We start from the raw sequence: 21,734 nt of genomic DNA, 5'->3' as shown, positions 1-21,734 counted from the left end.
AGTAAGAGCTGGAGAGATGACCTAAGAGGTTAAGGTGCTTGCCTGCAAAGCTTAAGGACCCAGGTTTGATTCCTTAGTACCCACATAAGCCACATGCACAAGGTGGCACATACATCTGGAGTTCATTTGCAGTGGCTAAAGGCCTTGGTGAGCCCATCCTCTCTATGTATCTCTATTCTTAAATAAACAAATAAGTAAATATAAGCTTAGAAATAGGAGATGGAGAGAAACAATCTCCAAGCCCCACTGCTGAGTTTGAACTTCCTGTGTCTCTGCCAATAGTTGTTACAACTTTGGCTGGGGATGTCATGGTCATAAGTCCCTGGAACAGGATGAATTATTCTAGCTGTTTTTCTCTTTATTTGGCTAATCTAATACATCTAAGCTATACATTGTTAAATATTTTTATTTGACAGAGAAAGAGGGGAAAGAGGGGGGTGGAGAGGGCACACCAGGGCCTTTAGCCACTGCAAATGAACTCCAGATGTGTGTGCCCCCTTGTGCATCTGGTTAACATGTGTCCTAGGGAATCGAACCTGGGTCCTTTGGCTTTGCAGGCAACTGCTTTAACAGCTAAACCATCCGGCAAACCCTAAACTATACATTGTTAAAGCTAGTGGTTTAATTCCTTTGATGTTCTCAAAATGAATTTGTGTCTTAGTACCATTTATAAACCAAACTAAATGCTATAAAGTTTTATTTTACACTCTAGCCTCCCCCACCTTTAGACCAGAACAAGTTTCTTTTTCTTCCAAATTTTTTTGTTCATTTTCATTTATTAGAGAGTGAGAGAGAGAGGGAAAGAGGCAGATAACAGAGAGAGAGAATGGGTGTGCCAGGGCTTCCAGCCACTGCAAATGAACTCCAGATGCGTGTGCCCCCTTGTGCATCTGGCTAACGTGGGTCCTGGGGAATTGAGCCTTGAACTGGGGTCCTCAGGCTTCACAGGCAAGCGCTTAACTGCTAAGGCATCTCTCCAGCCCTCCTTCCAAATTTTTATTAACAACTTCCATGATTATAAAAAATACCCCATGAATACCCTCCCTCACCCCACTTTCCCCTTTGAAACTCCATTCTCCATCATACCCCCTCCCCATCTCAGTCTCTCATTTTACTTTTAATGTCATGATCTTTTCCTCCTCTTATGATGGTCTTGTGCAGGTAGTTTTCTTTCTTTTCTTTTCTTTTTTTTTTTTTTTTTGAGAAAGAGAGCATGCTAGAGTAAGAGAAACAATGCACCAGGGCCTCAGCCACTGCAATTGAACTCCAGATGCTTGCGCCGTTAGTGTGCGTGTGCGACCTTGTGCTTGCCTCACCTTTGTGTGTTTGGCTCATGTGGGACCTGGAGAGAGATCGAACATGGGTCTTAGGCTTTGCAGGCAAGTGCCTTCACTGCTAAGCCATCTTTCCAGGCCGCTAAGAGCCTTTTGAAGTGAAAATGGAGGTAAGCGTGTGCACAGCTGTGGCACAGGCCCGGCACGTGCTGCTATCAGGTAATCACGAGCGGGAGGCAGGGAAGGGTCACCGCTGGGAGTGGACGCTACAAGGCTGCAGAGCACGGCGACAGGCCAAGCCATCTGAGAGAAGGCCGCGCTTTCTTACTTTTCAGGGAAGTTTCTTTCCTGTGACATTTTACAACACACAGAAGTCTACGCTACAGTTCCATTTCTAAGAAAACAAAGACACATACGCCTCATGAATGTAAACAGTTTTATTTAGAAACAGACAGGTACCTGTTTGCATTATAGAATATAAAACTTGGTTTACACTCTATAAAAAATTACCAGTATCCAAATTCAAGAGAGCTGGCATTCACAGAGCACACGGTGTGTGTGTGTACCCACTGCTCACTGCCTCAGACTTGATTTATCCCAACACTCCAAGGGGCTCACAGAGATGAGAATACAGTGCTTGCTGCCAAGCACCGAGCACCCCACGTCCAGGAGCTGCCATCCCAGCAGACTTCCGTTTGCTGTCCAAGTGAGTGACTGCCGCATCAGGCCTGGCTCAGGGCACCGGGAGAGCTGTAAGGCTCTCTTGCCACACAGTACAAGATGCACCTATTCTAAGCGAGGGTTGGCGGCATTATCTCTGGTCTTAAAAATAAAAACAGGGGATGTGAAGGACAGAGAAATGTCCATTACCCTGCGGGGGGGGGGGAGTAAATTTAGTGTATCTGCTATCAAGAGCTTGATGCAAAGGCTGGGTGAAGTGACAAGCCACCTGGCTCTTTACCACACCAAGTAGCTGGCCTCAACAGGATCGTGGAAGACCAAAGGGTATACCTAGGTTCTGATAACCATCACCCAGCACCACCTGAAAGCTTTATCCAGAGAGACAGGAAATAATAAAAGGCTACACATACATATACTTATCTTAGTAACCTGAGGGTTAAACTTGAATACAATTCTTTTGAAAAGTGGTCCATTAGTAAGATAGGGACCAAAATGGACAGAATTCATGTTATATAAAATATGAGAACAGATGGTAGACTTGATAAGGGTTGGCAACCTGCTGATGCATGACCTTTTATTTGCGGCAGAGAGAGAGGAAGGTGGGGGGGGGGTGACAGGGCAAAGGCAGAAGAATGAGCAGTTGTCCTCAAACCAAAGAGCCCCCTCTGTAGGTCCTTCCATCCTTGAGTTTGAGCTCAAGCTCTCTGGAGAACAGAGAGGCCTGGTGGAGAGTGGTTTGCATTCTGAGGTATGAGGATCCCTGGACAAGTAAGCAGCATGTGGTTTTTGGAAACCAGCCCACAAGGTAAGAACACTGCAACCAAGCTTGTAACTAATACTGCTATATAACTCCTGTCCACAAGAGAAAAGGGAGGAAATTAAGTCCCCACTGCATCAGGAAGCTCTATGCTTTCAAGTAGGTGGTCTCAACTGTGCAAACTCCATTCAGTGGACATCTCTCCTGTTAAAGGCACTTTCACTGACATGATTGGAAAGGAGTATATTTCAACTGCACTAAAATCATGATTGATTCCTGGGGAAGATGAGCTGGATGGGGCTCTTACAATGATTTCTGCAGGCACACACTGAGAAAAAAATGTATGCTCTGCACACACTTGTATTTTTCCTTCCATTTTCCAGCTGTTTCTGGTTGGAAACAGCTCTATGAAGAGCCAGAAATAGCTCTGTAAGAAGATCATACTCACTACTGGACTGATTTTCAAGACACTGGCCCTACTTCTTCCTACCACAGCTGTGCTTGACAAAATTAGCAGACAGCTAGTCCTACAGGGAGAAAAAGAACAGCGTCAGGCTGAGCGAAGCTGTCTTGCAGCACAGGGATCTGTCCTTGCCCAGAGAATGGCTGGCCCAGGCGCTGGGCCTGCAGCAACTGAATGGGACGTGTGGCTCCTCCTATGGGTGAAATGTCACTTTTTGATAGGCAAGATTATGCATTATTTGTAAATATAAACAATGGAGGAAATATATTTCCTTTCTTTCTCTTCTGAACATTTCTTATTGATCTCAGGCTTTAAAAAAAATTAGTTAAGTGAGAATTATAAAAAAATACGTGATAAGGGGTTGAGAAGAGTAAAGGGCTAATGTTTGCCTACAAATGTGGGTTGAGGATCTTGATCCTTCATATCATACTCCCAACTAAAGAACAATGCAAAAATAAACACACCATGGTACATTATACAAAGTGTAGACCTACGAACACAAGTGTACTAAGTACAGTTGATCCTCAGAGGTTTCCCTCTAGTCCCTTGGAGAGGAGGAAGACGGGACAGGATGGTTTCCATTATTTCATTATGCCTTTTCACGTCTTAAAAGTTTGTAATAACAGTCTCAGTAGCGCAAACAATTTCATGTGAAACCAGAAGCTGTAAAAATAAATTACTTTTGAAGAAATGTGGGTTCCTCTGTCTGCGGCTCAGAACTCATCATGTCGTACTAAAGCTTCCCCAAAATCTGTGGCTTGGCTGCCCACAAATAAATCATACTTGTCAACGATCTCTTCCTTGGTAAGCTTGCCATCCTGAAATCAGAGAACAGTAAGTGGACTTAGGCAGCATACACTTCTCATTCCAAACTCATTATTCTATAATGCTGTAGAATAAAAACAAGACTGTAATAACAAAATTCTAGTCCCCCCTAAATGTAGCTCAACCCCCCTCCCACACACCAGCTCCCCCAGTCCCCTCACAGAACAGAGGGAAGAAAAGAACAATACATTTCTTTTTTTCAAGAAAGTCAAAAGTGGGGCTGGAGAGATGGCTCAGCAGTTAAGGCACATGCCTGCGAAGCCCAGGTTTGATTCTCCAGGTCCACAGAAGCCAGATGCACATGTTAGCGCATGCATCTAGAGCTCCTTTGCAGTGGCTGGAGGCCCTGGTGTGCCCATCCTTTATCGGTCTTTCTCTCTACCCTGTCTCTCAAATAAATACGTAAAATTTACAAAAGCTAAGTTGTACAATTAAAAGAAAAAAAGGATGTTCAAAACAAATAAAAATTCTCATCTTTAAATTGACTTTATTTCCTCTAAACAGAGTATCCAAATCTCTGAAAAGCTGACAAGGCTTACTGTTTAATAGGTAAAAGAACAAAGAAAATAATAGCCAGATTAAAAAAAAATTATGTATTAGAGAGAGAACAGGCATGCCAAGGTCCTCTAGCCACTGCAAATGAACTGCAGACACATGCACCACCTAGTGCATTTGGCTTTAGGTGGGTACTTGGGACTCTAACCTGGGTCCTTAGGCTTTATAGGCAAGTGCCTTAACCACTGAGCGATCTCCCCAGCCTCACAGCGACTTTTAAAAAGCGAGAAAATGTCCTGGGGATGCTGCATGCTGGGTCTAGGCTATACAGAGGCTCTTTTCAGATGCCCAGTTTCCTCTAATGCTATCAACACAAGGCAAGGTATTCTAAAATGAGCTCAGAGAGCTAAGGCTGCCCTGATGTCTTCCAATTACCCACTTCCATCTTCAGCAGACTTCGGTTGATTAAACCTTAAATGCTCTATGTGGGTTAGGGAGATGGCTTACTGGTTAAAGGGCCTGCAAAGCCTTCCAGCCTGGGTTCAATTCTCCAGCACCCACATAAAGCCAGATGCAAAAAAGTGGTGCAAGCATCTGGAGTTCATTTGCCTAAGAAAGAGATTCTGACCCCCCCCCCCAACACAAAAAAATGCTCTATTTATCTTGACAACATTTTTAAGGCAATGCTCTATAAAAACACTTCAATCTCTACAATCACCGGCCGGACTTGCCTTGTTCTGGTCTGACTCATAGACGAGGTGTCTGGCTTCCGCCTCTGCGTGGTCGTAGTCTGAAGGGAGGATCCAGTCCTTGGTTTCTTCCTTGTCCATCTTCCCATCCCGGTTCTTATCGCGAAACTCCACAAACTGTTCTCGCTCCGTTTTCACCCACTCTGGCTCATCAGCATTTCCATCATGGCTGTACATGTCTCCTGTGTGCACAGAAATAAATTTTAAAATTTTATTTATTCATTTAATTACTTATTTAGGAGAGAGACAGAGAGAGAGAATGGGCCCGCCAGGGCCTCCAGCCACTGCAAACGGACTCCAGATGCGTGCGACCCCTTGTGCACCTGGCTTACATGGGTCCTGGGGAATCGAACCTGGGTCTTTTGGCTTTGCAGGCAAGTGCCTTAACCACTAAGCCATCCCTCCAGCCCAGAAATACATTCTTCTAAGACTGCCTCATGCTGACGATCTGGCCTAACCCTTTTCCTCATGCATGACACCAACAGCAGTTACACATGTTTCTTAGACCAGAGAGACTTTAGAAAGCAAAAGGAGATATCCAAAGCTCAAGCACTGGTCTCTCAACAAGAGCACTAACAGATGCTGATTTTAAGTGGCATGAAAGCAAACAGAGACCTTCGATCTTAAAAAACATGACAGAGTGCAGAAATAAGTGGCTGAAGCTGGGCATGGTGGTGCACGCCTACAATCCCAGCACTCTGAAAGCTGATTGGAACTGGGGGCCAGCCTTGACTATACAACAGGCTCAAGGCTAGCCTGGGTTACAAGAGATCTTAACTCAACCAAAAAAAACAAAACAAAACAAAAAAAACCTTCAAATATCCCCCCTCCCACAAAAGTTGGCTGGTACCAATTAAGACAAAACCAACTATTCCTGTTCATTTCACCCCAAGGTAACTAATTAATCAGGACCACTGGTATTAGGAGGTAGTTTTAATTTCCAAGGAAATAGCTTACCAGTCAATGCCTACACAAAGTGCATTTTGCCAGTGGTCTTCAATCAAACGAACACTGTCAACAAGTATATTGGGAATAGATGCACAACTCTTATCCTCGACTTCCACATACAGTTTTTTTTTTTTTTTTTTTCCCTAAAAGCTTAAGTACATAAGGACAGACCTGGCCAACAAGGCTTTTATCCAGTTTCCCTTTTCATAATCATCCTATTCTTCACCCAAGATGAAACTTGCTACAGCATAAACTTCATAATAACGAAAAAAAGCAACAATGAGAATTATTAACATTGATCTTAAGGAAGGACACACCCACATATGTGTGTGCACACGGGTAACAAATGCTTTTGCATGTCAAGAGTTTCTAATTCCCTGCTTTAAAAACAGCCTTTAAAAAACAGCTGCCAGGAGTGGTGGCACAAACCTTTAATCCCAGTACTCAGGAGGCAAGAGGTAGGAGGATAACCGAGAGTTCGAGGCCACCCTGAAACTTCAGAGTGAATTCCAGGTCAGCCTGAGCTAGAATGAGACCCTCCCTCAAAAAAAACAAAACAACAACAAAAGAAGTGGCATATCTGTTATGGGGGAAACCACCTGCTCTCTAATTGGACTGGAGGCCCACTCTATAGGAGGGAATACATGCTTGGCACTGAACACCTGAGCAAAACCCTATGGTGGGGGAGGTTAGGAGCCTTAGGAGTGTAACCCTTGCGCTGGTCTGGCTAAAAGCATATATTATGCTCACCAAACTGCCCTGTAAACACTTTATTTAATGTTCATACCAATATATTAATGCTACTCTCATCACTTTTGCCTAAAGAAGCTTCTCTTTTTATTTTTTATTTTTTTTTAAATTTTTTTTTGTTCATTTTTTATTTATTTATTTGAGAGCGACAGACACAGAGAGAAAGACAGATAGAGGGAGAGAGAGAGAATGGGCGCGCCAGGGCTTCCAGCCACTGCAAATGAACTCCAGGGCTTCCAGCCACTGCAAATGAACTCCAGACGCGTGCGCCCCCTTGTGCATCTGGCTAACGTGGGACCTGGGGAACCGAGCCTCGAACCGGGGTCCTTAGGCTTCACAGGCAAGCGCTTAACCGCTAAGCCATCTCTCCAGCCCGAAGCTTCTCTTTTTAGATGGCGGTAACCACTGGGATGATTCAAAAGGCACCGCAGTGGTGAGAAGTGACAGAGGAGTGCTCAGCACTGAAACATCTCTATCACCCCCTCCAAGGCTCAGGGTCCATTGCAGAAGAGGTGGTGGAAAGAATGTAAGAGCCAAAGGAAAGGTAGGACTGCTTACAATGCAAGCATCCAGACACAAATTGGTCTCAATATCTAAGACTTTGCAGTGCCTAGTACTACCTTCACAATAGGAGGAGAAGATGATAACATCAAAATAAAAGGGAGACTATTGAGAGGGGGAATGGATTTGTGAAAAGGAAAGTGGAGGAGGGGAGGGAATTATCATGGCTTATTGTCTGTAAGTATGGAAGTTGTCAATTAAGAAAGTTAAAGAAAATAGAATGCTATCTTATCAAAGACATTCCTAATTACAAAGCACCTGGCTCTCATACTGGGTAAAAGTAACAGCTTTCTTTTTTCTTTAAAGCTCTGTGGGGAAATCAGGATAGTGAAAACAGTGTTTTACTTGGAAGGTATTAGCTTCAAAGGTGTAGCCCCTTGCAGTAAGGAGACAACTACAGGGGAAATGACCAAAATACAAACCTCCAATAAAACGGAAACTCATCAGAGAACCAGACCGAAAACATGGTTATGAGGAATCAGTAACTCCCTGCCTTCTTTTTTTTTAAAAATATTTTACTTATTTAACAGAGCCAGACAGACGAGAGAGAGAGAGAGAGAGAGAGAGAGAGAGAGAGAGAGAGAGAGAGAGAATGAATGAATGAATGAATATGATGTGCCAGGGCCTCCAGCCACTACAGACAAACTCCAGACACATGTGCCACCTTGTGCATCTGGCTTATGTGGGTCCTGGGGAATGGAACCGAGGTCCTTTGGCTTTGCAGGCAAACGCCTTAATCACTAAGCCATCTCTCCAGACCCCTGCCTTCCTTCCTTTTTTTTTTTTTAAATAATAATTATTACTTGAGAGTGAGTGTGTGCATGTGAATGGGCTTCTTGCTGCACATGAACTCCAGATGCATGCACCACTTTGCACATGTGGCTCTACATGGGTGCTGGGGAACTGAACTCAGGCCAGCAGGTTTTGTAAGCAATCACCTTTAACTGCTAAACCAACTATCCAGCCCCAATCCCAGGTTTTCTTATGCATCAGATCTTTTTTTTTTTTGAGACAGGGTCTCACTCTAGCCCAGGCTAACCTGGATCTCACCCTGCAGTCCCAGGCTGGCCTCAAACTCAGGATGATCCTCCTACCTTTGTCTCAGGAGTGCTGGAATTAATACTGCACCACCACACCCAGCTCATCAACTTTTTTTTTTTTTCCAGGCAGGGTCTAATGGAGCCCAGGCTGGCCTCGACCCCTAATCCTCCTGCCTCCAAGTGCTGGTCTGTGCCACCATGCCTGGTTTCATTTACTAGCCTGTTTTAATCTACTTCCTAGCTCATTTTACTGAGTTTTGAAATGTGTCTCTAGGCTACCTATATCCCTATAACTATTGGCCATCAACTACATAAGACATCTGGGACAGACTGCATCTATAAGACACAGAACGGCTGCCACTGGCCTCATGACAACGAGTCCTTGATGTGTGGCTGGTCCAACTGAGATGTACCATCAGTACATAAAAAGAAAACCTCAACAATTTATATTGATAACCTGTGGAAATTACAGTATTTTGAACATTAAATTAACTAAAATGCTCTTTTTGGTTTTTTAATTTTTTCTTATTCATTTATTATTTCTATTTTTGGTTTTTTGAGGTAGCATCTCACTGTAGCCCAAGCTGTCCTGGAATTCACTATGTAATCTCAGGATGGCCTCAAACTCACAGCGATCCTCCTACCTCTGCCTCCCAAGTGCTGGGAATAAAGGCATGCACCACCATGCCAGGCCTTTTCTGGTTTATAAGACAAGGTTTCATTCTATCGTCCAGGGTGGTCTTGAACTGGTGGTATTCCTCCCGTTTTAGCCTTTCAAGTGCTGTGAATACAGGTGTGACACCACCATACCCAGCCTACTAAAATATACTGCTTTTAATATATATAGACAGACAGATTTATTAAAATGGATTCTTAAAATTAGCCAGGCATTGCTGTTTATACCTGTAATCCCAAAACTGGGAGTCCAGGTTAGCCTGGGCTACAAAATGAAACCCTTTCAAGAAAACAATCAAAACAGGCCTGGAAAGATGGCTCAGTGATTAAAGGCACTTGCTTGCACTGCCCAGTGGCCCAGGAATCAATTCCCCAGTTTCCATGCAAAGCCAGATGCACCAAGTGATATGTGTATCTGGAGCTCATTTGCAATGACAGGAGGTCCTGGTAGTCCTATACTCACTTTCTGTCTACCTCTTTCTCTCTCACAAATTAAAAAAAAATATTTTATATACTTCATTGCCCTGATTTACCAAAAAAAAAAAAAAAAAAAAAAAAAAAAAACGCCAAAATTCACCTTCTTTTCTCTCCCCTCGACCCCACAGTTTTTCAAGGTAGGGTCTCACTCTAGCCCAGGCTGACCTGTTTCAGGATGCCCTTGAACTCACAGCGATCCTCCTACCTCTGCCTCCCGAGTGCTGGGATTAAAGGCGTGCGCCACCACACCTGCCTCACTCTTTCACTTTTTTTTTTTTTTTAATTATAAAGGGAATTTATTGGATTAGTTTACAGCAGTCCAACAACAGCAGTTTGTAGACCCAGGAGTCAAGGAACTGGGTAGCTGCTCAGCCCTTTTATTTATTTTTTCTTCTTTCTTTTTATTTATCGGAGAGCGACAGACAGACAGGGAAAGATGCAGAGAGAAAGACAGACAGAATGGGTGCGCCAGGGCCTCCAGCCACTGCAAACAAACTCCAGATGCATGCACCACTTTGTGCGTACGTGGGTCTTGGGAAATTGAGCCTCAAAATGGGCTTTGGCTTCGCAGGCAAGCACTTAACCTCTAAGCCGTCTCTCCAGCCCCCTTTTACTTTTTATGTTCAAATATTTTCATATTCAAAAACGTACAATTACAGCTGGGTATGGTGGCAACACGTCTCAGTGCCAGCAGTTGGGAGGCTGCAGTAAAGGGTGGTGTGAGTTGTTCCAAGCCAGCCTGAGGCTCCTGAGTCAGCCTGAACTAGAGTGAGACATTACCTCGGAAAACACAAAAAAATTACATACACAGGGCTGGGGGATGGCTCAGTGGGTAGGAACACTTGTTGCAATCATCTCAACTCAAGACAACCTCACTCTGAGTCCTTAGGGCCTGTATCTAAACAGCTGGGCATAGCCATGCATGTCTGAACCTCCAGTCCTGTGAGGAGCAGAGACTGGAGAATCACTGGGGTTCCATGTTCAGAGAGAGACTATCTCAGGGAAATATGTGGATAAGCAATACTCAACAGAGGAAGGACCCTGCCATGCTTTTCTGGTTTCTGTGCACTTGCTAGCACATCTGTGTGTGCGCGCACCCACACCCACACACAAATGCACACATTACACAGAAAATTACCCATGTGGCTTTTATTTCCATTTTGACTGAACAGTGTTATTATGATTACTTTATGATGACCCATGATTAATTACACTGGTCAGGTCTAACAATCTGTTAAGAGCTGATCCACAATGGCTGGAGAGATGGCTCAGTGGTTAAAAGCATGTACTTACAAAGCCTGTCAGCTTGGGGTTTGATTCCCCAGTACCCATGTAAAGCCAGATCCAGGAAGCAGTGCATTCACCTGGAGTTCATTTGCAGCAGCAAGAAGCCCTGGCATGCCCATTCTCTCTCAAACAGTATTAAAGGAAAAAAAAAAAAGAGAAAATCTCTGAGAACTGTTTCTATGACTAATTACATCTTCTCTTCTAAGAAAAAGGCTGAAAACACTTACCAATATACTCTTCTAGATCAATGAAGCCATCAGAATTCTTATCTATATCCTCCATTGTTTCCTAAATAAGAAAAACAAGAGGAGACTGTTAATCTCTAAATGAATCTGCCGGAAGACATTTATGGTATGTAGACTTAAAACCACAGGCAAGCCAGGAGGGGTGGCATGCCTGTAGTGCTCAGCATCTGGGAAGCACAACTGTGAGGCACAGATAAAGGGCTTAGAGGATAGAGGTTCAAGACCAGCCTGGTCTAGATAGCAGGGCTATATAAAGAGGCCCTGCCTCAAACAGACAAAACCCCCACAACCACAAGAAATTCTCCATATAGTTACAGGCAGTCTGTGTTGTCAGTAACTGCCTTCTATGAGAATTCTTCAGAGCCACCATTAATACTGTTTCCAATCACCAATCATGGGCTACTAAAAAAAGGGGGGGTGGGGCTAGAAAGATGGCCCAGTACTTAAAGGTACTTGCTTACAAAGCCTGCTGGCCCAGATTTGATTTCCCAGAACCCACTTGTAGCCAGATGTACAAATTGGCACATGAATCTAGAGTTCATTTGTAGAGGCCCTAGTGCACCCATCATGTCTCTCTCTCTCTCACAAATAAATAAAATGATTCCTCTCATTTGTACTTTATCAAACTATGACTAATATGGCAAAATACATTACCAAATGAAAAATTATGCTAGGGCTAGAGATGGCTTAGCAGTTAAGGCACTTGCCTGTGAAGCCCAAGACTCATGTTCATCTATCTCCATGTCCCACAGAAGTCACACACAGTGATGCAAGTGTGCAAGGTTGCACATGTGCACACATTTGGGGTTTGATTTCAGTGGCTGGAGGCCCTGGCATGCCAATTCTCTCTCACATTTAAAAAAAAAAAAAAAGCTGTGTGTTGGGCTTGCCTTAAAAAATATATGCTAAGCAAAAAGCCTAAAGCAGGGCCAGAGAAATGGTTTATGGCTTAATAGTTAAGGCACTTGACTGCAAAGCCAAAGGACCCAGGCTTAATTCCCTAGGACCCACTTAAGCCTGATGCACAAGGGGGTACATGGATCTGGAGTTCATCTGCAGTGGCTAGAGGCCCTGGCACACTCATTCTATCTTTCTCTTAAAATAATAAATATTTGAACATGCCCAGTACTACACAGCAAGTCACTGTCCTTTTTGAGGCAAGGCCTCACTCTAGCTCAAACTGACCAGCAAGTCACTAAGTAGCCCAGGATGGCCTCAAATTCATATAGACCTTCTCCAAATCGGTCCTTCAAGTGCTGAGATTATAGATGTGAGCCACCACGCCCAATTACAACTCACTTTTTTTTCTTAGGTAGGGTCTCACTCTAGCTCAGGCTGACCTGGAACTCACTATATAGTCTCAGGGTGGCCTTGAACTTGCGGCGATCCTCCTACCTCTGCCTCCCAAGAGCTGGGATTAAAGGCGTGCGCCACCACACCCGGCGTACAAGTCACTGTTCTAAACACACAGGAGAGAACATAAGCAATGGAAAGAAACAAGAGTTCCTGTCCAGAATGCTGGGTCCTGCCCACCTGCACTACTATGTCTTTCATGTAGTCATATTCCTCAGGGTGCAGGAAAGCTGTAAACTCCTCCTTTGTGGCGATGAGGTCTCCATCCTTGTCTGCCATCTTAAACCTCCGCTCATCTCTAACCATCATCTGTTTGTAATTAAATCCATCATCAGGGTCTGGATCATCTACAAAATAGAAATTTAGGTAAAACCTTAAAAAAAGGCTTCCAGAAAACACTTAAGCATACAGGGTTGGAAAATCAATTTCCAAAAAAGATACCAAGCAATAACTACGTAACTAAAATCAAACCAAGCAATGGGGAAATAATTTCAGATGACACAAGCAGCAGCGCAGACACTTCATTTTGGGTTAAATCAGGTCCAATTGAAGGAACTGTTTGCCATCCAACCTGGAACTGACTACTGGATTACCTAAGTCTATTATTTCATTGTAACTGGTATTAAGGCTCTAAAAATCATTCTGTCTGGAATTTTACCAGCCTTTAGCTGTGTGGCCTTGAGCAAATAACCGTGTCTTGGTCTCATCTATAAAATGAGAATAATGGTGCCTGCATCATGAGGTCACTATATGAGACTTAAATAACAAAACCCCAAGTGAATAAACATCTGGTATGTACATTCAATTAATTGTCAGTTATGATTATTTTTATAAAACATTAGGCTTCCACTAAAAAGCTGGGTATCAGGGCTGGAGAGATGGCTTAATGGTTATGGCACTTGCTGGCAAAGCCTAATGACCCAGGTTCTAGTCCCCAGCACCCAAGTAAAGCCAGATGCAAAAGGTGGTGCATGAGTCCAGGGTTCCATCTATAGTGTCTAGGAGGCCTTGCATGCCCATTCTCTCTCCCTCTTGCAAATAAATAAATAAAATACTTAAAAAAGAAGCTTCTGTCCCACTTCATTTTAAGGACACTTAGATTCAAGCAAAAGAAAGAACATTACACTTTGTTTTCCTTCCCTGTAGCTAATCCAAAAATCAATGAGGTTTCAGTTACTGTTCATCCTCCACTTATCTAAAGAACTTCTAGAATGTAGACAAATGCAGGTCAATGTTTTCCTAGGGTCAGGGGCATGGAGGGGTGCTAGATATGTTTATTATGGGAAATGCAGTGGTTTCACTTGTGGCTATTTACAACAAAACTCATTGCATCTAAGGATGGACAATTTGTCTTTATCAACTATACCTTAAAAAACTGGTGTTAAACATACAAAGTTACAACAAAATTGAATTTAGTCTTATTGACTGTTATGTTAAACTAAACAAGCAACAGTTGATCTCTACATAAGGAAGTAGGAGAATAAAATTTAATTTTCATAAGCTGAAAAAAAAGGAGTTAACTGCAGAAAAGCAGTAAAAACCTGAGTGGCTGTACAACACAGATGAGCTAACAGATATACAGATATTTTGAGTAGACACCACACTAAAGGTAAGAAATTACTATTCCTATAACATACTGATTAAATAAAAGGCATGATATGACTTTTCTAAAAAGGCTTATAGGTGCCTTTAATAATACCATATTCCTGTTCCTGATATTGTCTGTCAATCTTTCTCTTTTTTTTGAGGTAGGGTTTCACTCTAGCCCAGGCTGACCTGGAATTCACTATGGAGTCTCAGGGTGGCCTCAAACTCAGTGATCCTCCTTCCTCTGCCTCCCAAGTGCTGGGATTGAAGGTGTGCACCATCAAGCCTGGCTAATCTTTCCCTTTAAACAGTTTAAAAAACACACACACACACAAAAAAAAAACCCTCTATTTTGATAATTAAGCAGCTTGAAGCTTCTTTCTTTGCTGAGTATATAAAGTTTAGTAAAACAATTTGTTGAATCACAAGACTTTGACATCATCTTTTTCAAACAGTAAGTTGTCTCTTCTAAACAAATACCAAGTTTCAGTAACAATTAGGTAACACAGAAAGTAAAAGAAGTCCATTTATATTTTCAGATCAGAATCTTTTTTGTTGTTGTTGTTGTTTGTTTTTTTCTGGAGGCAGGGTCTCACCCTAGCCCAGGCTGACCTGGAATTCACTATGTAATCTCAGGGTGGCCTTGAACTCACAGCCAGCCTTCTTACCTCTGCCTCCCACCCTCCTTCCTCTTCCTTGCAGTAAAATATAATGGCTGGAATCAAATAGTCTAACAGTAACACACACTCATCAAGAAATGAGAAAGGAAGAAGCAATACATTATTGTGGTATTTATCTCAAATACCAGCTTACAGCCCATTTTATATTTTAAGATGGTGGCAGGGACAGTACAAATGCTCCTTTTGTGGAGAGTGGAATCACTGAGCAGACTTTAAGAGCTGAGATGATTTATACCCAATCTTAAATGGAATCAAGAACACATACTCAAAAAACTCCTCAGCACTTATCTAAGCCAACTTGTTACCCCCTGAGGGCTGAGGGCTGATCACCCACAGACCTTCTGGGAAAGATGCCTTATAAAGACATTGCTTGCCCAGCTAGTGCTTTGCCGTGTATACAGTCTCAGGCAGGAGAAATACTCGTTACAGTGAATCATCAGCCCTGTGAAGCAAGAGAGCTCTCAACAGATTTTTACGCACACAATCATACACATTTGAAGCAGAATTCTGGGCAGCAAGGGAGTAGCTCAGTCTGAGCTCAGATTTATTAGCACACCATTTCATTTAGATCACTAGTAGCCTAGTCTAGCCTTTACTTCATATTTGTAATTAATTCTGATTAAGTCAGGAGGGTGCTGGGGCTCAGCCAGAGAGCAAGAAGCATGGAATGCTTCTTTGACCAAGTTGGGTTTTAATGTGTATGCTCTTGATTGGGTGGATGTGTGTGGTGCTTGGCTAAATGTCAAGCGCTAAAGAGACTTCACTTCAGTCTTAAGAATGAGGAGAAATGCAAAACAGAACTACGTCTGTTCACTATAAATGCAAGCAGTCCTGTACTTAACACAGACAGCAGACTACCTCGTGAGGAAACAGACCTTTATAGCCTCACTGTGAGTGATGGGAAAAGCTTCCTTTAATCCCCAAATTTGCCTGATTTCCAGAATAAAAGTACAGAAAGTACCATTTATACATTTGTATCTCAAATTATAACACACCCAGCCCATCAGCTCAGTAAGACTGCCACCTAGAATTCAGTAGCAGGCAGGTATAAAAATGTCAAAGTCAAAAAACAACTACTAACCAGCGGCCCAGTTAAACAGGCAACCAAACCAACAATCAAAGCAACCAAAGTGACAGTGATTCACCTTGAAGCATTTGCAAAGCGGGCTGGTAAACTCATGTGCCAGAGAAAACAAATGGGAAATTCCATTTCTAAACTTCAGTAAGCAGGACACACAAACAGTAATATTATTTCACTTAAGACAGTAATTTTTTTGTTATTTTCACCAGTTACAAAGGGATCTAATTTGGTTTGAATTTCAGGTCTAGCATTTTAACAGGATCATGGTAAGGGACAGGTCAAGCTAAGGCCTCTTGCTGGGCATTGTTAGAAAAATGAAGCCTGTTAAATGAGACCTACTCCAGAAGTGTCTTTATAAGGGACACAAAGGAAAAATTGTAAAATATATTTGCGATGCCACATATAAATGTCAGACTTCAGAAACCTGAAATTTAAATTTAAAATACAAATTTTAATACAAAAGGGATTCAGCTCAGCAAATTATTTAAGACAGGCACAATGTCTTCCTCTCCTTTCCTGTGTGACCCATTTGTTTCTTTGACTCAAGACCATGGTCTCGGCCAGGCTGACATCTTGCCCCTTACCCAGGTAAGTGCCATAAGTCACGTTTCTGTACTCATCCCAGGAGATTAAGCCGTCTTGATTCATATCAAACTCCTGCCACTGGTTTTCAACATTGTCATAAATGTATTTCTTCTGGGCGTGCTTAATCCAGGATTTCAGCTCCCCCTCCGTCACAAACCCATCTTTATCCGCGTCTATTTTATCTACAATCATTCTACAAGACAAAACAGTTACGTTTCAAGGTGCCAGCTCCACAAGGCTTTTTCCCCCAGATGGTAGTGACCTACCTAAAACGTAGCCGTAGGTGGCATTTTTATACTCCTCCCAGGAAACGAGGCCGTCCTCATTGAGGTCATGCCCCTTCCACTGTCGCTCTACATCCTCGTAAATCCAGCGCTTTTGTGCAAACTTAATCCAGTCTTTGAGTTCATCCACAGTGACAAACCCGTCCTTGTCGCCATCTATTTTACTTACAATCTTTCTGTAGAAAATGCAGAGAAATCCAGCAAGAGGTTAAAAGGACACGAGACTCTGGACATGGACGGGAGTGTGCTGCGACCATAGATATTGCCCAGGGCTAACAGAGAAATGAAAACCTCAGAGTCGGCCTGCTCCTGGTCTGTAAAAAGCCCTCTGGAGAAGGTGGTGAAGAAATCCAGGGCTGGATTCTGATGTTCATTGTGGCATTAAACATGGAAGTCTCTATACTGAAATTTCTTTATTTCAAGTGTTTAGGAGAGGAGCTCCATTTCTTGGTTTAAAAAAAAAAAAAATCAGCTGGGCGTGGTGGCGCACGCCTTTAATCCCAGCACTCGGGAGGCAGAGGTAGGAGGATCGCCTTGAGTTCAAGGCCACCCTGAGATGACAGAGTGAATTCCAGGTCAGCCTGGACCAGAGTGATACCCTACCTCGAAAAAACAAAAAAAAGAAATCACAAGCATTTAGAATGGTTTTCTAAAACTTCAAAATATCTAAATCAGGGCTGGAGAGATGGCCTAGAAGTTAAGGCACTTGCCTGAGAAGCCCTAAGGACCCAGGTTCAATTTCCCAGAACCCATGGAAGCCAGATGCACATGGTGGCACATGTGCCTGCAGTTCATTTGCAGTAGCTAGAGGCCCTGACATGCCCATTCTCTCCCTCTCTTCAATAAATAAAAACAGAATTAAAAAATTAAAATATCTAAAACAGACTTAAAAATTTAATTGCTTCCAGAATGTAAGAGCCAAAAGAAGGGTGGATATCCTTACAATGCACACACAATTCCAGACACAAAATGGCCTGGATATCCATGACCTCACAGTGCCTGACACTACCTACACAAGACCCTCATAATAGGAGGAAAAGATGATGACATCAAAAATAAAAGAGACTGATTGAGAGGGAGAGGGGATATGATGGAGAGTGGAGTTGTGAAGGGGAATGTGTGTGTGTGGGGGGGGAGAATTACCATAGTTTATTGTCAATAACTATGGAAGGTGGCAATAAAAAAATAAAAGTAAATAAAAAAATTCAGTTACTTTGGGCTGGAAAGATGGCTTAGCAGTTAAGGCAATGCCTATGAAGCCTTACGACTCAGGTTCAATTCCCCAGACCCCACATAAGCCAGATGCACAAGGTGGTGCATGTGTCTGGAGTTCGTTTTGCAGTGGCTATAGCCCCTAGCTCATGCATGCTCTCTCTCTCATAAATGAAGTATTTTAGAAAAAAGAATTACTTCAGAAAAGGGCAATACTTTAAAAAATATATAAAGATATTATTAAAAACAGTTCTGAGATCACTCCATTTTTAAGGCAATCTTATTTTAAAAACAAATGCATAGACAGGAGGATGCTTATCTTAAAATACCAGCAGCTTTTATCCATTATGTCAAGTTGTATTTTTGCACAGAATCATGAAACTGGGACTCTGAGGCAATGATATGGTAAGGATAGGGATCTTGTTATACTGCTGTTAATAAGCTGAGAGGGTTAGTGGGCAGATTATAGATAAAACAACAAAACTTTCTATCCCAGCGTGGTAGTGCATGCCTTTAATCCCAGCACTCGGGAGGTAGAGGTAGGAAGATCACCATGAGTTTGAGGCCACGCTGAGACTATATAGTGAATTCCAGGTCAGCCTGGACCAGAGTGAAACCCCACCTAGGGGGGGTGGGGGGCATCAACTAAAGAATACAGTCACACACACAAAAAATATATCCACTTCTTCCTGACAGACTCGTGTTAATCTATTTTTATTTTTTGGTTATTTGAGGTAGGGTCTCACTATAGCCCAGGCTGACCTGGAAATCACTATGTAGTCTCAGGATGGCCTTGAACTCACAGTGACCCTCCTACCTCTGCCTCCTGAGTGCTGGGATTAAAGGTGTGTGCCACCGCACCCGGCTGTTTATTTACTGTGATGGTGGAGATCAAACCCAGGTTCTCAGAAATGCTAGGCAAGCACTGTACTAGTGAGCCACAGTAGTCCATGGACATATTTTTCAGAAGTCCTTATATTAACATGACAGCTGGGCGTGGTGGCACACACCTTTAATCCCAGCACTCGGGAGGCAGAGGTAAGAGGATCATCATGAGTTTGAGGCCACCCTGAGACTACATAGTGAATTTCAGGTCAGCCTGGACTACAGTGAGACCCTACCTCAAAAACCCAAAATAATAAATAAATAAATAATACGATATGTAAACTCCTATTTAAAGATGCAATAACTGGGCTGGAGAGATGGCTTAGCGGTTAAGTGCTTGCCTGTGAAGCCTGAGGATCCCGGTTCGAGGCTCGATTCCCCAGGACCCACGTTAGCCAGATGCACAAGGGGGCGCACGCGTCTGGAGTTCATTTGCAGTGGCTGGAAGCCCTGGCGCACCCATTCTCTCTTTCTCTCTGCCTCTTTCTCTCTCTCTGTTGCTCTCAAATAAATGAAAAAAAAATTTTTAAAAAAGATGCAATTACCTACTTATAAAGGCTCAGGCAATCTATGTAAAGGCACACAATTAAGCAGCCTAGTTTGAACTGAAAACTTTGAATAGAAACTTCCAACGGAAATGAACAGTCAGCACCCTCCTAAACTTGAATGAGAAGGGTTGGAGCTGGAGAGATGGCTTAGTGGTTAAGGCGTTTTCCAGGAAAGGGATGCATATCTTAGTAGCAAGTGTCTTTTCCTAGTCTGTGTTCATTTCATTACTATAACATGGGAAAGTGGCAAGAATCACAAACTATAGCAAAACTGTGAACACATTTATGCTAATATTGATCTGGCATTAGCTATTAACCACTTGTTAACCCTATAAGCATGCACTTTCAGGTTAGAGAGAGAACTTAGCAGTTAAAAAGATATTTGCATGCAAAGCCTGTCAACTTGGGGTCAATTCTCCAGTATCCATGTAAAGCCAGATACACAAAGTGGCACATATGTCTGGATTTCAATAGCATGCCCATACTCTGTGTCTTTTTCTCAAGTTAAGTACATAAAAGTATTTTTTTAAGTAATAATTTTTTGCTGGGTAATCCCAGGACCCTGGAGCCAGATAGGAGGATTGCAGTGAGTTCAAGGCCATCCTGGGACTACAAAGTGAGTTCCGGGTCAGCCTGGATGACTCTACTTAAAGCATTTTGTCTCTTAGAGAATGCGTCATTGGGTAGTATTAGCTCTAAAATGCTAATTAAAAAAGGTAAATCATTTAGAAGCCAACTCAAATAAATACCTTCCTTCCCCTATAAGGACAATTTTTTCTCTTATGTGGGAAATCTTTATTTGGAGGGTTTTTTTTTTTTTTTTTTTAAGGTAGAGTCTCACTCTAGCTCTGGCTGACCTGGAACTCACTATGTAGTCTCAGGTTGGCCTCCAACTCACTGCGACCCTCCTACCTTTGCCTCCGAAAGCTGGGATTAAAGGCATGTGCCACCATGCCCAGCCTTATTTGGCGAATTTTAACAGTAGCAACAGATTAAGAGAACTGAATTCTCTACATTAGTACTACTAGGTCTGTAACCAAATGGTATTTGGTATCAATAATGCCACTGTACTATTAAGAAAAAATGGGCGAGGTACCAGAACCTCTCCCAACACAGAAGGTATTTTTAAACTATTATAAATAGCATGAAGGACTGCCCAGATTTTTAAAAGGGCATTATAAGAAGGCATATGACTGCTAAAGATGGGCTTTTTGTTGTTTGTTTCCAAGGCAGGGTCTTGTTCTAGCCCAGGTTTGACCTGGAATTCAGTACGTAGTCTAGGGTGGCCTTGAACTCACTGTGATCCTCCCACCTCTGTCTCTCGAGTGCTGGGATTAAAGGCGTGCACCGCCACGCCTGGCTAGAATGAGCTTTTCTTAATGAAGGGTGGCAGTACAACACTGGATTCAATGGAATAATCTAAGGGTTGGCAAACTCTTTTTGGAATGAGATGGTAAATATTTATTTTTACTTCATGAGCCATACATGGCCTATTTTGAGTGCATGTACATACACATACACGCACACAAACAAGTTTCTAAAAGCAGAAAAGAGGGCTGAGGATATAGCTCGTTGGTACAGTGCTTGCCTAGCATGTATGAAACTCTGGGTTTGATCCTCAACATGGCGTAAACTCCGTACAGAAGCACATGCTTGTAATCTCAACCCTGAGGAGGCAAAGGCAGGTCACAAGTTCCAGGCCAGGGGTGGGGGCTACATAGTGAGATCTGTCTCAAACAACAAAAAGAACACCCCTCCACTAAACCACAAAACAGCGTAAAGCTATGTCAATTTATGAAGCTAATAACATAGCATCCTATTTGCAGTGCACTTAGTGGGCCTTGTTTTTCTAGAGAGCTCTTGCATGCCTCTACATTTCAAGTGACTTTATAAAGCAAACCCTTTAGTTTAACGAAAATCTTCACTAGAAGGACATATATATGAAAATTAAGTATATCCATACTTTTTTGGTGGGATGGGTAGAGAGAATGATAATATACATGTAGGAAAAAAATGTTTAAGCTAGGCATGGTAGCACATGATTATAACCCAAGCATTTGGGAGGCGGAGGCCAGTGTGTTCTAAGGCCAATCTGGGATACTCAGCAAGTTTAAAGCAAGCCTGGGAAACTTAATGTGACAGTCTCAAAGAAACATAAAAACTTTTCTTAGTAGGAAAAGGTACTATTATATTATAAAGAAAGAGGTACTGAAAATTATATATTAAAACTCTTAGCCAGGAGTGGTAGCATACACCTTTAATCCCAGCACTCTGGGATCGCCATGAGTTCAA

The 21,734-nt window shown here is 42.6% G+C and overlaps 1 protein-coding gene across 3 annotated transcripts in view; it reads right to left on the bottom strand.

The window, feature by feature from the left end:
* Positions 1-1,696: 1,696 nt before the first annotated feature.
* Calu (calumenin) overlaps positions 1,697-21,734 on the bottom strand; it is a 40,070-nt gene continuing 20,032 nt past the window's right edge. For 2 of the 3 annotated variants that reach the window (XM_045160404.1, XM_004661222.2), the window contains exons 3-7: positions 16,780-16,973; positions 12,761-12,927; positions 11,210-11,270; positions 5,227-5,426; positions 1,697-3,993 (exon numbers count right to left, since the gene is read on the bottom strand). In XM_045160404.1, the coding sequence (XP_045016339.1) occupies positions 3,889-3,993; positions 5,227-5,426; positions 11,210-11,270; positions 12,761-12,927; positions 16,780-16,973 (727 nt within the window). In that variant the 3' untranslated portion in view covers positions 1,697-3,888. Of the gene's footprint in view, positions 3,994-5,226; positions 5,427-11,209; positions 11,271-12,760; positions 12,928-16,512; positions 16,707-16,779; positions 16,974-21,734 lie in introns of all 3 variants that reach the window. The other variant, XM_004661223.2, reaches the window with a different exon arrangement.

The sequence above is a fragment of the Jaculus jaculus genome, chromosome 10 (assembly GCF_020740685.1).
Source record: "Jaculus jaculus isolate mJacJac1 chromosome 10, mJacJac1.mat.Y.cur, whole genome shotgun sequence".
Lineage (NCBI taxonomy): Eukaryota > Metazoa > Chordata > Mammalia > Rodentia > Dipodidae > Jaculus > Jaculus jaculus.
The sequence above is the reverse complement of the archived record's forward strand: the minus strand, read 5'-3'. Positions and strand labels throughout refer to the sequence as shown.